Source organism: Pundamilia nyererei, unplaced genomic scaffold, assembly GCF_000239375.1.
Source record: "Pundamilia nyererei isolate P.nyererei 1_Seehausen unplaced genomic scaffold, PunNye1.0 scaffold00089, whole genome shotgun sequence".
NCBI lineage: Eukaryota > Metazoa > Chordata > Actinopteri > Cichliformes > Cichlidae > Pundamilia > Pundamilia nyererei.
In genome coordinates, this window is record NW_005187490.1 from 1,423,106 (window position 1) to 1,437,856 (window position 14,751).

The 14,751-nt window shown below is 39.5% G+C and overlaps 2 protein-coding genes across 2 annotated transcripts in view; both read left to right on the top strand.

Annotated features, from left to right (window-relative positions):
• Positions 1-34: 34 nt before the first annotated feature.
• LOC102195131 (probable E3 ubiquitin-protein ligase HERC4) lies at positions 35-6,854 on the top strand. Its single transcript, XM_005739099.1, has 16 exons — positions 35-103; positions 194-309; positions 436-495; positions 658-763; positions 970-1,165; positions 1,285-1,433; positions 1,545-1,661; positions 1,857-1,955; positions 2,043-2,213; positions 3,686-3,826; positions 3,933-4,099; positions 4,204-4,270; positions 4,366-4,436; positions 5,444-5,627; positions 5,757-5,859; positions 6,162-6,854. The coding sequence occupies exons 2-16, from the start codon at positions 254-256 to the stop codon at positions 6,377-6,379; spliced, it is 1,905 nt and encodes a 634-aa protein (XP_005739156.1). The 5' UTR covers positions 35-103; positions 194-253; the 3' UTR covers positions 6,380-6,854.
• A 1,830-nt stretch (positions 6,855-8,684) lies between these two features.
• The window catches only part of LOC106456300 (E3 ISG15--protein ligase HERC5-like), an 8,134-nt gene continuing 2,067 nt past the window's right edge, over positions 8,685-14,751 (top strand). Inside the window, exons 1-15 of the mRNA XM_013912400.1 lie at positions 8,685-8,695; positions 9,051-9,127; positions 9,255-9,476; positions 9,636-9,727; positions 10,289-10,419; positions 10,621-10,745; positions 11,422-11,480; positions 11,608-11,726; positions 11,991-12,096; positions 12,219-12,387; positions 12,874-12,992; positions 13,378-13,476; positions 13,899-14,066; positions 14,163-14,303; positions 14,418-14,587. Of these exons, the coding sequence (XP_013767854.1) occupies positions 8,685-8,695; positions 9,051-9,127; positions 9,255-9,476; positions 9,636-9,727; positions 10,289-10,419; positions 10,621-10,745; positions 11,422-11,480; positions 11,608-11,726; positions 11,991-12,096; positions 12,219-12,387; positions 12,874-12,992; positions 13,378-13,476; positions 13,899-14,066; positions 14,163-14,303; positions 14,418-14,587 (1,808 nt within the window). The remainder of the gene's footprint in view (positions 8,696-9,050; positions 9,128-9,254; positions 9,477-9,635; positions 9,728-10,288; positions 10,420-10,620; positions 10,746-11,421; positions 11,481-11,607; positions 11,727-11,990; positions 12,097-12,218; positions 12,388-12,873; positions 12,993-13,377; positions 13,477-13,898; positions 14,067-14,162; positions 14,304-14,417; positions 14,588-14,751) is intronic.

Consider the following 14,751-nt stretch of genomic DNA (forward strand, 5'->3'; position numbering starts at 1 on the left):
AGAAGTGACGTGTTTACTTATCATTTAAGGCACCAATGGGCCCAAAATCAGAAACATCTTCGCAGGAGAAAACTGTTCATTTGCAACATGCTGGTCTGATGAGGTACTGACACTAACACATTAGGTACAGACTGTGATGGGAGGAGGTGCGAATATGTGTGAATATGTAAACAGTCACTGCTTTCCTTCACAGGACATTGACGAGGGTTCAAACACAGACTGTGGCTTTGCATCACAACACTGTCTTGATAACATGGTTGGCAAATGGATCTCTGAATGTGATTTAAAGTCATGGAAAAAGATTAAACAGTAAGTATGATGCACTGGCAGTCACAGCTTGTTGGTTTGCCTGGTGTTGTATGGTTTCTGTCATTCAAATTATTTGTTTGAAAACATTTTTTTCTGCAATCGGATGAAAACATTAAATCTTCACAGGGAAATCTACGGGGCGTTTTCCTCTGCATCCTGTCTGAATAAAAGTTTCCTTCAACAAAGGTAAATACACAGTTTCTGTGCACAACATTCTTTTTCTCATTTCAAAGGTGAGAGATCTGGTGTTTCAGGATTGAAAGAACTGAAATATTGTTTTAGCTGGTAAATGTTTGCTTATGGATAAGTGCCATACTTATATGTGGACTTTGTTCATTGTCTTCTTAGCGGTGATAAACATTATCAAACTTCACTGAAGTACCACGGCTTGAACCTAAAACATGCACGGCTTGCTTTCAAGAACCTGTTAACAAAGGACAATGTTTGGGCAGAGGTATGTTGCTAGAATACATGCAATCTGTAGCAAAAGGTCTTCTTCTTTGCTTGTTATTTTATAAATATCCTACTAATAATTTGAGGAATCAGCATCTCTCCATAATGTATGAATTCCCCATTCTACTGCCTAATGTAATACACATGTAACAGTGCCTGGACCTAACTGCTGCTGATCGATTCTTGCAATCCTTGCCAAACTAACAGATCGAGGCTGCTGTGCTACGCCTGCTTCCTTCCCTCGACCAGAAACCAGTTGGAGTTGAGGGGTTGAGAATCTACCTTCTTCTCAATGAGCTTCTGCATGCAGTGCTGGAACACACACGGCAACAGAGCATAAAGCTCGCTGAGGCGGTAGCTGGTGCAGTAACAAGGTTGTCGAATGAAAGTCTTAAGATCATAGGTACTGTCACAGCTGTCTACTGTACATGATATCACAATACTCTTTTTAATCTGGAAGGTGAGAAAGTGCTCAAAGTTTCATGGCATGTAGTTTTTTATCGGTTCTCTGTTTTTCTTCAGGTGACTGGTGGTCCTCGCTGTCACCCTCCACCATGGTGCGATACGTTAAGGTGTGGAAGCAGGCCCTATCAGAGATCCTGTCCTTTAAACCTGTACCTCGCAACTCTGGAGTCAGAAATCTGCTGCTAGTCCTCCAATATATGTACAATGTTAGTATAAATATCCTAAAACAGTCATTTCACTCATTCCTAAAGTGAAATCCAACCCTTTCTCTGCCTTTTAAATGATGATAAATAGATAATGAGATGTTCTGTTGTTAGGCAAACAGAAGGGTTGCAGAAACTCGAAGGATACCAGAAAGCGATTTTTGTGTGTCAGCTGATGAAGATTTCCTTTTGGAGGATTTGCAACATTGGCTTTTACAGTCACAACGAAAGGTAAAATGTTCTGGTCTAAAGTAGTGTGTCTGTGTGTAATCTACTGTGTCATACTTTGTTATTCCATTCTTCTCATCTTTGGTTCGGTCACTTTTTAGTCAATACCCAGTGTTCAAATAAACAACATGAAGAAATGTATGTTTTATTTATGTGCAATCAAACCTTAAAGACCTCTATGGGTTTTTCCCCTTTCAGTATTCACATGCTGAGCCTCTCATCCTGTGCAAGTTCCCTATTGTGATGGATCTGCAATCAAAGAAAACAGTGTTTGACATGAATGCTTACCATGCCAAGGTAAAAAAACCTTCCAAAAACATGTAACATAGATTATTTCTTTCTCTTTGAGAAAGAGTAAAAGTGACATCATTCACTTTATTTCAGATTACAGAGGCGATGAAAGTCTGTCTGAACTTTTGGAGGACATTCGGTCGCTCTCCCTCAGTTTTGGAAGACTTTGTCTTTGTAGTGAAGCTGAGGCGAGCATCAGTTTTGGAGGACACCATGAAAAAAATGGCTGATACGAATCACAGAGACTACAAGAGGCCACTCGTGGTAAAGTATTTTAGAGTTCTGCTGCTTACTTTTGTTACGCAAGGCCCAAAATGGCCTCCGTACAAGAAAGTAGTAGCTCTAATATTGACCAGTAACGAACCACCACACGCACACTGTAATGGGTTACACAAGATTTATTTGTTCTTTCTCCGGGTAAAACTACTGGCTGAAGACACAACTCTGGCCAGGAATCCAAGGCCCAAAGCCACCGCGGTCAGGGTTGTTAGCCTGGTTACAAACAGGGGAAAGGTGGTCACTTGGAAGAACAAGCAGCCAAAACGTATCAATCCTGTATCTTCCTCAAAGAGGCTTGCCACCCACCTTTTCAGGCCTGACTTCGTTCGAGGCTGGGTCTCCACATCACATCCGGGGAGCTGGAACTTCCCCAAAACTGGTCCAGTTTCCTCGTCAGGGGCACAGAGAGTCTCCAGTCCAGTGTTTGTTTTCCTGCCTTCCAGCACATCCACTCACATCCCAATAAGAATGAGTCCTCCCTCCAACATCCTCAGTTTATTTTAAAAGCAAAACCAGGCCAGGTTAAAAATCTTTTCCGTTAAAATGTGCACACTTCATCCTGGATCTTCGAGGCTTCCCTGCTACACCAGTGTCCTACTAAAAAAAAAAAAAAACAACGACCACACCTACTTCCTGTTTCCTCTCCCCTTTATAGAGAAGGGCTCCAATCCTCCCCAATCAGCTGCTCCCTGTATTCAACTCCAAATAGCTGGCAGCTGGACTAGAGTAGAATCTCCACTCCCACATGGGTGTGGCCCACACCTCACATCAAACACAAAAAAACACCAAAGCATGCAATTAATACAAAACAAAATCTAAAGTAATGCCAACCCAAAAGCTTAGTGGGGGATTCTCTCCATCCTTTTCCACCATGCTATACTCTGTAACACTTTCAAATGCCTAAACAACCTTGCCCCTGACTATCTCACCGACATCCTCAGTCTCTGTACTCCCAGCCGTTCTTTACGATCATCTGGCCCAGCCCAGGCACCATCTGAAGACTAGGGGTGATCGTGCTTTTGCCTCTGTAGCACCAAACCTCTGGAATAGTCTTCCTTCTACCATTCGTGCCTCTGAATCCATTCAATCCTTTAGAGACGCTTGAAAACTGACCTATTCAACCTGGCTTTTCCGACTCGCTAATTCTCACCACTCATTAATTGCTGTATTGCTGCTCATTTCTCTGGATAATCATGTTTTCTCCCTATCTCTACTTACTAATGCTTTTGCTTGTTTCTCTATTTTCTCTATTTTACCTTTTTTAATGACTTACTGTTCAGTGTAATCATTTACCGTTATTCCTTACTGTGAAGCACTTTGGTGTACCCCCTTGTTTTAAACGTGCCATATAAATAAAATTGTATCGTACTGTAAACATAGCAAGGCACAAATTATATTAAAAACTCGTGCATTCATGCAGTTTTGATCTAAACTTTTTTTGCCCCTGTGTCTTGAAGGTTTTCTTTGATGGAAATCGTGTGATCGATGCGGTCTACAAGAAAGACTTTTTTTATGAAGTCTTTCATGACTTGGTCTCAGCTGAATCTGGGATGTTCATGTTCAATGACTCTGAAACACTGGCATGGTTCTCCTCAAAAGTAAGCCTTCCTATTGATTGGAAATAACATTGGACACAGAATTTTCTCATTCTTTTAACTGATTCCTTATAACACCATATAACTAACCAAAGTTAGTTGACACCAGGCAACTCAGGAAGACCAGCGTTTCTTCCTGTTCGGAGTTCTGTGTGGACTGGCCTTGTACAACCAGTGCATCATCCACTTACCCTTCCCACTGGTGCTGTTCAAGAAGCTGCTCGGTGTAAGGCCTTCACTGGAGGATTTGATAGAATTCAACCCAAGTGTTGGAGAGTAAGGCAGAAAATTTAATAACAGTTATATTTACTTCACACAAATTTGTAGTTTTAGGTGTTGATTGGTTATACAAATGATCCTAAACTATATTATGTTTACAGGAGTCTGCAGTACATTCTGGAGGACTACCAAGATGATGACTTGGAAAACCTGGACATGTATTTTTCGGTAGGGGTTTTCCACACAACTTAAATCAAAACAGTTTTCAAAATGGTCTTTGGATACGCAATCCTTAAAGCAGTAAAATCTTTTTTTTTCAACAGATCAACTGGGATGGGAAAGATATCGACCTTGATCCAGAAAATTCGGAAAAATTGGTGACAAGTCAAAATAAGTGAGGACAATTAAAGTTTTTTTTATAACATGTTTTTGAAAAGCAAACTATGAATTATCCTGCCAGAGAGAAGCTACACATAACAAAAAGTCATAACATAAAATAAAATTTATATTTAGTAAATAATTTCTTTGTTGTAACAGCACTTCTTGGAAAGAATTGGCATGTTTTTTTCCACTAAAATTGGGTCATTTTTGTGCACATTTGTGCGTGGCGCCCATTTAAACATGCCAGATCTTTTCTGCCAAAGCCAAACAGCCTATTCTGCTATTGACTCTTGTTTTTAGGCTTCTGGTACTTGCAGTGCTGACAATCAGATGCTTATTATGCACCTGATTGTGCCAATCAAGGCACATTGATGGAGTGAGCCCTAGCACCACCTCCAAATTTGAAGGCCAAAACAGGGGATATCAGAGACAGGTGAACCAAGAAGACACCACCACAAAATTTTACTGTATGATCACAGGGTCAAAGTGCGGATAAAACTAGGTTTTGGTGGAAACAGTGTGATGTGTTGGGTGTATGCCAGCAAATGATCCAATCAATCCAACAAATAACACCAGACAAGAGCCAATAGCAGAATAAGCTGTTTGGCATTAGCAGAGATGATCTGGAAAGTTTGTCATGGATGAAAGTCACATGCTCAACTCTGCTGCTCAACCCACAAATGCATTTTCCTTGCAAATGTGAGACAATTTGAGGGTGAATAATCAGGCTTTCCAATAGTCTAAGTTTATTTGCCAAGAAGCATAGTTACAACAAGGACATAATCAACCAACCAATTACCTTATTTTTACTACTAAGGTTAGAAAAGGTAACAAGGTCCAGTGCGATACACCACGCTTAGTTTGCCTGTTTATAGGCAAATAATTTAAGCAATTAATGGGAAATGACCATGGCAGAGATATAAAGCGACCACTCTTTAAACAAAAAGGAACAGAACAGTTCATGATTTGACCAAAGTGTGGATGTGTTTCTTTTAATCACTACTTTTATCTGCCAAACAGGAAGGAGTTTGTGGATGCCTACGTGAATCATGCCTTCAACACATCAGTGGAGAATGTGTTTCAGGAGTTCAAGAGAGGCTTCTTCCTGGTGTGTGAGCAGGATTTGGTGAAACTCTTCAGGCCAAAGGAGCTGCAAGAAGTGATGGTGGGCAAAGACTTCAGTGACTGGGAAAAGCTGAAACAGGTAAATCGTTAGTGACACAAAGATGTAATTTGTCTGCAATTTTTTTTTATCCCATTATTGTGCATGCTTTGATTACAGTTTGAATGAATTATTTTCAATATATCTAACAGTCTCTTTCACTATGATTAGAACACACATTATGAAGGTGAATACAGCGCAGGCCATCCCACCATACAGATGTTTTGGGAGGTTTTTGATGAACTGACTGAGAACCAGAAGAAAGCTTTCCTTTGTAAGTATTTGATTTGATCATAAAAGCTAGTTAAATTTTAACATGTAAATGGAAGTTACGTTACTAATCTGCTTTATTAGCAGGAATTTACCATTGTAAATTTGCAACATTGCTTCATCACAGTGACTACTAAAGTTTTGATCACTCAGGAATGTTTTGACATTTGCTAATCGATGCAGTGAACATGTGGTAGGAAACATCAGTTGCACAGCAGCTGAGGTTGTGGATAAAGCACCCCAACATACAGAAAAGTAAACAAAAACTCACGACATTCATCGATTTCTGCTTTTTTCCTCTTCTAGGGTTTGTGACAGGATTTGACCGGGTGCCTATTCTCGGTATGGACAAAATCAAGATGCAAGTCAAAGTTAAAGAAGTCGAGGACCTCTCCTATGACCAGTACTATCCTGAGACACACACGTGCTTCTCGACCTTGGAGCTGCCATTATACTCAGCTAAGGAGATCATGCAAACCAAACTCACAGAGGCCCTGAGCAACAATAAGAGGATCCATAAGTGATCAGTATTATAAGACAGTTTTTTACTGTATTGAACAGTAAAAAGTAATTATTGATCAAGTCTAGCGTTTGCAGTTACTGAAACATACTTACTGTTACTGTCATGATCCTGCGTCTTCTACCCAGCGTTTTGGACTTTTGGTTTGGATTTATTTAATAGTCTGAGGTTGAGATCTTTGCCCTGACTCCCTCTTGGGTGTGTATATATTGTTTGTGTCTCCCTCTGTGCAGCGTCATGATCTCATCCATTCTCGGGCTGTGTGTTCTGCCTGTTAGTTTAGTTTCTGGAACATAAAAAATTTATGATGATAACTTGGCATCTATGCTTGTGAGTATATTTTTTTTTAAGTGTAAATAGGTAATATTAGATTATAAAATTTGGAGAAAGTCTGTCAGTATTTCATAGTTTTTTCCCTAAATGTTACAGCTCAGAAAATACACAAAATAACTGCACTCTCTAAATCATAATCAGCCACACTTATACAATGTTGCCAGTGTTGCCAATGTTAACATATGTAAGTAAAATTTTATGAAAAACTTTGCATTATGTAAAAAAGAATGTTAGTTTTCAACATAAACTACACTGCTCTGTTTTCCAGATGTGGATTTACTATTAAAGTTTTACTTGGAGTTACCTGAAAAGTGACCCACTTTGCTCATTTCCTTCTCAATATTGTTATTCTTGCTTCAGAATAATCCAACCCCTTCCCTTTAAACCAGGATCGCTCTGTTTGGCTGCTTCCACAAACAAAAGATTTGAATAATAGGTGGGTGGAGTCTCCATCCTCAGCCACAGCTGTGTGCCAAAGTGTCATGTTTCGGCTGTGTGCAGGCAAGAGAAGGACCCAAACGCAAAACTCACAGACACAAAAGTGAACTCAAAACACTGCTTTATTGCAGGTTCGGGAAGGAAACAAAGAACAAACTAAACTGGGGAAAACTACAACTAACTCATACGTGAAAACACATGGCAACTCATACAGCTATGAGCGAGACCACAACACTGACAAAGAGAAACACAGGGCTTAAATACACAGAGGGATAACGAGGGAATGAGACACAGAAGGAGAGCACAGCTGGGAGTAATCAGGCTGGACGAGACAAAGGAAGCAAAACTAGAATCACTCACATGAGACATGGACCTTCAAAGTAAAACAGGAAACACACTGACTGAACTCTAGACATGCAAACTTAACAGCAACTGAGAAGACAGAACATAGGGACCTGAAACATGGGACAGAAAGGCACAGTAGACACAACGTGGACATAACAACGCCACAGGGAAAGAGTAAAACAAAACACAGAACCTCTTAGAAAATAAAATAGGAAACATAATGAAACGCAGACATGACTACATGAACTTGACAACATAACAGACATGAAACACATGAAGGGCAAGGGAGACTTAACAGGGGTTGGAAGACACAAGGGGAATCTAATAACAAAGAACTAGAAAAATTCATGAGCTTAATCATATAAACATCCAAATAAACTAAACTCAAAACACTGGGTCATAAGACCCGGGATCGTGACACCAAGCTGATAATATTTGGAATACCTGGTCTCACTGACATCATACAGAGCCAAGAGTTTAAAGAAACAGTCTGGAACAAAGTACTTACAACCTTTTAGCTCACAGCGATTACTTGTACATATAATGACACCATTGTCTGAATCTTAGGTCATGTTCAATATGAGCATCCATCATTGTGTATGACAGAAAATAAGGAAAAGCACAAATGATATCTTGCACACCTGGTATACTTAACAGTTAACAGCCTCACACATTTTCTTGTTATTTAGGGTAAAAGCCACACCTCCTTCAGAAAACACCAAATGCAGAGTAACTTCGTGACTCATGCGAATGACTTGCTCAGTATAGGTAAATATGTTGCTGTCATGCAAAATCTGCACACGTCAACTCCAGTTTCGTTTTTGGTTTTCCAGCTAAGGTAATAAACCACGTGCCAGTGACTCACTAGGTGTGGTGTTTTTATTGTTTGTAAGTTTTGTTTTCTCACAGCTGACTTTGCTCAATAAACCAGTCAGGTTTCGTTTCATACTTCCACCCGAGTCATAAAAAGCAGCTGCTTGTACTGCACAGTCATTTTAGCATCATGTTTTCATGGGGAGAGGACTGGCAGCAGGGCTTTCGCTTGAAAAGATCCTCAAATATTTCACCTGCTGATGGAGTATGCTCTCTAAACCTCAGCTTTCAAGTCACAGATCTTTCAGCAGGTCACAGACTGCTTGCCTTCATTAAAAGAAATGGGGATGCTTACATCATTCACACAGTTGAGAGCCAAGATGAGGGAAGAGTGAGAGGGAAACAGAGTGAGTATCAGCTTTATGTCTCTGTCTCAATTTCATTTCTCTGCCTGTGTTGATCCACTATGACCTGCTCTGTGCGTGGCTTGTAAATCTGCAGAGATTGTGAAATGCGAAGAGAAGATTGAGGCTGTGAGTTGTGGTGAAGATGTGGTGAGGATTCTGTCTGAAAGCGGCATCGTTTTTTGTGTGGATCAAACTCGCCCTCCTTTCAGTCCCAGGTGAGGTCAAAGATTTGCAGCTTCAGTTTTTAAGGGATCGTCCTTCAATTTCCAGTTGAATTCACAATAACCTGCCGTTGTAATCACAGAAGAGTTTGATCACTTCTTGCATGTGTTCTGTCAGCACACCAGAAGCACTGCGCAACAAACAGGTGTCTCAGGTGACTTGTGGGAGCCAGCATACAGTCGTTTTGACAAAAGGTAGCGTGAAGTATGTAGTAAGCAATAAAAGGCTTGTGAACCTGAATGAAAACGAATCCTTTTCACAGGTTTAGTGGATTTAGGAGTTTAAGATGATAGAAAAGTATTATGTTGATTTTCCTCACAGATGGTCAGTTGTATACTTGGGGCCAGGACTCCAGGGGGCAGCTGGGTCTGGGCACAAACGAGCAATACGTGAATTCACCCCAGCATGTCAGATCTTTGTCAGCGATCCCAGTGGTCCAGGTCGCTGCAGGTGGAGAGCAGAGCTTCGCCCTCTCTGTCTCTGGAGGAGTGTTTAGCTGGGGCAGAAATGACTGTGGACAGCTTGGACTGGGTGACACACAAGGTACTACAATGAAAGTTTAAATCTCTCACTCTCAGCATCTGTCAATATCTGTAAATATCGCACTGAAGTGTGGTTCCCAGAAGGAATCTGATGTATATGTACTCAAGGTGCAGGTATCAAAATATACATGCAATATTCAGTATTTTGTTTTTCTCATAGACAGACATACACCGACTCCGGTTCATTACCTAAACATGAAGAAAACTGTTTCCATTTCCTGTGGGAAGGACCACACTGCTGCTCTGACAAAGGTGAGTCAACAACAGTTAACAGGCTCACATACAATTGTACCACCAGAACAAGCAGCGAAACAATTAAATGCTGACTATGATTTAAATGAGCTGTGATTAAAACATTGGTAGATGTCAGAAGATGTATTTTGTTGTGTGAAGTGTTGAACTCAGTATTTCAGTTGTGGTCTTTGTCGTTGTTTCCATGTTTATTTCCATAATCTTTGTTTTTTGTTTTCTTTGCGCATCTTTCAAATTACTTTACGCTTTAATTTGAAGATTGCTTTACAGGAGGAAATAATAGATGAATGCATGATATTTGATATACACTCAATCTGTGTTCTTTTTTATTTTTTTGTTTAAAGTTGACTACAGTTATTTATATTGAGGTTTATTTTATTTGTCTGTTTTTTAATTTGAAAGAAATTCCAGTAATTTTATACTATCATTGTTCATTTTGCATTAATTATGAAAGCGCCTTTTTGTTTCTTATTCTTTGGCTTCTAATTGCTTTTCCACAAACTCCTGAGATAACTATATGTACATGGCAAAAATTAATATGAACTGTTGTCTGGTTCTCAGGACGGTGCAGTGTTTACATTTGGCTCTGGTCAATATGGACAGCTTGGCCACAACTCGTTACAAAATGAACAGCGTCCTCGGCTTGTTGCAGAGCTCTGGGGGGCAAAGGTCACAAAGGTTGCATGTGGGAGGTAACATTTAATTATTATTATATCATAAATAATTGAAAAAGAAAAGCGTTTACTGCTGAGCAAACAGGAAACTTCAACTTCTGTCTTATATCTTCAGAGTGATCATACTGAGGTCCACCAACAACACAGATGTTTAAAACCTTTGAAAAAGCATGTTTTACATTGTGGACTTTCCTTTTCATGCACTCTTTTCTCAATCAGCTACCACACACTGGTACTGACAGGATCCAAGAAGGTGTACTCGTTTGGGTGTAATGAACAAGGGCAGCTGGGACGTGGAGAAGAGACTCAGGCATCAGTGCCACTACCTGTGCAACTGCCACATGGTAAATACATTTATCTGAACAGAAGAGTCGATTCAATTTACAATTTCACAAAAATAACAATAACAATTAAATAATTTTATTGTTAGAGTAATAATTAAGGTGTGTCACATCCAACTGTATAGATAGAGGTTATAAACCTGACAAAGACACACACATATATTCACTATGCAACAATAAAAAGTGCTACTCAGAGGTACTGAGTCTTCTGAAACCAGTGAGGAGCTGCACTGTTGGGCTTTGCACTTGCTGCAGGTGTAACACAGATGAGCCAATAGCCCAATAGATAATTGGGTAAAGCTTTAGTTTAAAATAATTAGTAATTCTGACTATAAGGGCATGAATATAATCATAGACAAAATGTTTGGCCACGCATCAAATACTGGAAAACTTAAAATAATCTAAAAATAAATGTCATGAACTCACGGCAGGTTTTAGGTTTTCTGCTGTATGTTTTTAAAGTGCTGATGAAAAAATAATTTAAGCAAATAAAACTGGACCTGAATTTGATCCAAATAACCAAGTTAACCACAAAAAGGTTTATTGCCTAAATGTCACAAATTAAGCCCACTGTAAGAGCAAGTCGCTATATCTTATCTTTCTTTCTGGAACTGAAAAACCATCCCATACAGTACAGTTGACTCTTAGGTAGATAATTTCTCATCTGTTTTTATTCTAGACATTTCTAACATCTATGCAGGAGGAAACACTTCATTTGCAACATGTACGCCTAATGAGGTACCAGCACAAATGCATACAGTGCAGTAAGGATACCTGTGGGAGGATGTAAACATGGCTTTACCAGTTATATCTACTTGTGAGGTCATGTGTCTAAACCAAACATGAACCTTTGCTTCTTTCACAGGGCGCTGATAACGAGTCAGGCAGTGGCACAAAGAACAAGGTGACAGAACACTCTATTGATAACATGATTGACAAATGGGTCTCTGCATATAATCCAAAGCTGTGGAAGAATCTAAAAGAGTAAGTCTAACACAAAAGCAGCTGTTATTGTTGTTGTTTGTAACTGGTTTGCTGCACAGCATGTACACTGTAGTCTTAGTGTTACTGACTAACCTCATGAACTCTTCGCAGGGAAATTCACAGGATGCTCACATCTCCATCCTGTTTGAATCAAAGCTTTCTTGACAGGAGGTAAGAACACCATTTATGAGCATGACCATGACTTCTTTATATCTGTTGAATTTAACATTTGAAGATACACATTTGTCATTTTCTTCATGTCAGCAAAGATAAACATTTCCAAACTTCACCAACGTACTCCGGTTTGGACTTGTCACTTGCACGGCGAAGTTTTGAGAAGCTTGTGATGCAAGATGTTGTTTTTGCAGAGGTATTGAACTGGAATGTGACTAACACACGTTTGTAACCTGATGAGTAATTAAATTATAATTATAATTATAATAATTAATTAATAACAAGTTGCATCAGCAGGCTGAGACTGCTGTTCTGCAGCTGCTTCCATCTGTTGATATGAACCCTGTGGGAGTGGAAGGATTGAGGATCTTCCTGCTTCTCAATGAACTTCTGCATGCATGCATACAGAAATGCAGATGGCAAAAGCTTGCTGATGCAGTCGCTGCTACCATGCAACGACTCCCCAATGAAAGCGTCCAAATTTTAGGTACGGTGACACCTACTATTTTGCTTACTGGCTGTCCCGACTTTAGTGCAGTTCTCACATCAACATCATTCTATCCAACTCCAACAGTTCTCAAAGCAGTTAATGCATTTCTCATAACACAATCTCACCTATGCAAAAAACACTAAACTAACAACTAATTTAACAAATCTGAGGAATTAGTCCAAAACCTTGCTGAAGCTTTGCGATTCAGAGCTTATAATTATGTCACAACTCAATTATTATTTAATGTAATTTAATTGTTTTTAAAGCAATTTTAAAGTCTGTTGTTCAGGCATATATTTAGGCAGACTTTAACAACTTTAAAATCTTCAGCACGTCTATTAAAAGTGTATTTATTAGATTAGTATATACTGTTTAAATGCATCAATGTATTAAATGATAGCATTTTATTCTAACCAACACTCTAGACTTCTTAATCCATGATATCAGCCAGTGAAGAGCTGACTGTAACTTTGTCATCCTCAGGGGAATGGTGGTCCTCACTGTCACCCTCCGACATGATCAGATATGTTCAGGTGTGGAAGACGGCCCTCTCGTGGATCCCAATCTTTAAGTCTGCTTCTTGCGACGCTCAAGCCAGAAACGTACTGCTAATCCTCCAGCATATGTACTATGTCAGTATCAGAAATGATCAAAATTTTATTAAATGTATTACTGCTCAGCTTTTCAACAAAAAAAAAGTTGGATTTTCACACAGCCAGTATAACAAATACTACCACTTCTTGTTTTAAGACCAATGAGATAAACAAGAAAATCCCAGAAACAACTTTTTGCCTCGAGCTTAGCCAGATGTTTCTAGAGGAGGATCTCAAACGTTGGCGAACAAAGTCAAAACTCAAGGTGAGGTCAGCTGACAACAAGTACGTTGAACCTGCTAAGATGGCAGTCAACCCACCAAATGACTCATTCATGTTAACACACTGTTAAGCTCACTAACTGTTTATGTGGGTTGTTTCTTTGTTTTTCCAGAATGCAGATGATCTGCCTGTGATTCTGTGCAAGTACCCGTTTGTGATGGATCTGAAATCAAAGAAACTGGTTTTTGACATGAATTTTGCCTTCACTCAGGTAACTTCACCACCCTGTTACAGGAAAACAATAGCAGAATTTGTAATTTTCCAGTCTGCATTAGTTTGTATTAGTGATCGCACTTTAAAGCTACACTATTCAGCAGTTTTATATAACAGACAGAACAACCATCTATAAAAAACAAAGGAGTCACAACAGAAAATAAACTAACAGAATACAATCATAAATCAGCAGCTGCCCTCAGTGCTGCAGAAGATTCCAACATTTTGTTGTTTTATTTGTTTTAGTTCTCTTAGCACTCTTTTGACTCACAGTTCAGGCAGGCGTCAGTTTCAGAACCTCAGAACAGAAGCAAGAGCCAGTCTAGCTCACGTGGTTCACTAGCTGCCTTATATACATCACAATTGGAATTTAAATAGAGAATTTATTTTAAAATCATGATACTTTGTTTTGTCTTGCAGAATGAACAGGAGGCGCCTCCACAGATGGTTTTTGTTTTTCCTTACGGATGGATTTCCCAGTCAAAACCCAAATTTTTTAAACTGCAGCTGCAGCGCGCATCACTTTTCAAAAGCACCTTCAGAGAGCTGGCAGCTGCTGCTCACAGCGACTTCAAGAAGCCACTTGTGGTGAATATTTGATTGATTTTCACCTGATGATTAATGCATAGCCATTCTTCTGCAACTGTTCTTTCCAGAAGCATCTCTAATATTTATATTTCTCAGGTCCATTTTGATGAGGATCCAAACAGCACAGATGTCTACAAACGAGACCTTTTTCACCACCTGTTTCTTAAAATGGTGTCAGAAGAATCTGGGATGTTCATGCTCAATGACTCCAAAACTCTGGCATGGTTTCCCTCCAATGTAAGACTTTAAAACTGAACCCACCAACTGTATAAAATTGGTTAAAAGATTCAAATTTAAACAATAAGCAATAATGAACCAAAAATAAACCAAAGTGAACTTTTATTAATGCAGGCAACAGAGGAGAGCAAGAGAAACTTCTTCCTGTTTGGACTACTGTGTGGCTTGGCCTTGTACAACCAGTGTATCATACACTTACCATTCCCACTGGTTCTGTTCAAGAAGCTACTCAGTTTAGAGCCGACACTGGAGGATATGAAGGAGTTCAGCCCGACTGTTGGACTGTAAGTGTCCATTTCATTTCAGTAACACATGCTGCTGCTGGTCCCACAGCCTGGCCCCGGACAAGCAGAAGAAAATGTATGGATGGATGTATTTTAAGTTGTGGTGTGTCAAAAGTTACAGTAACTTGTGACTGCTGTAAAATGTACATAGTTGAACTTCTTTT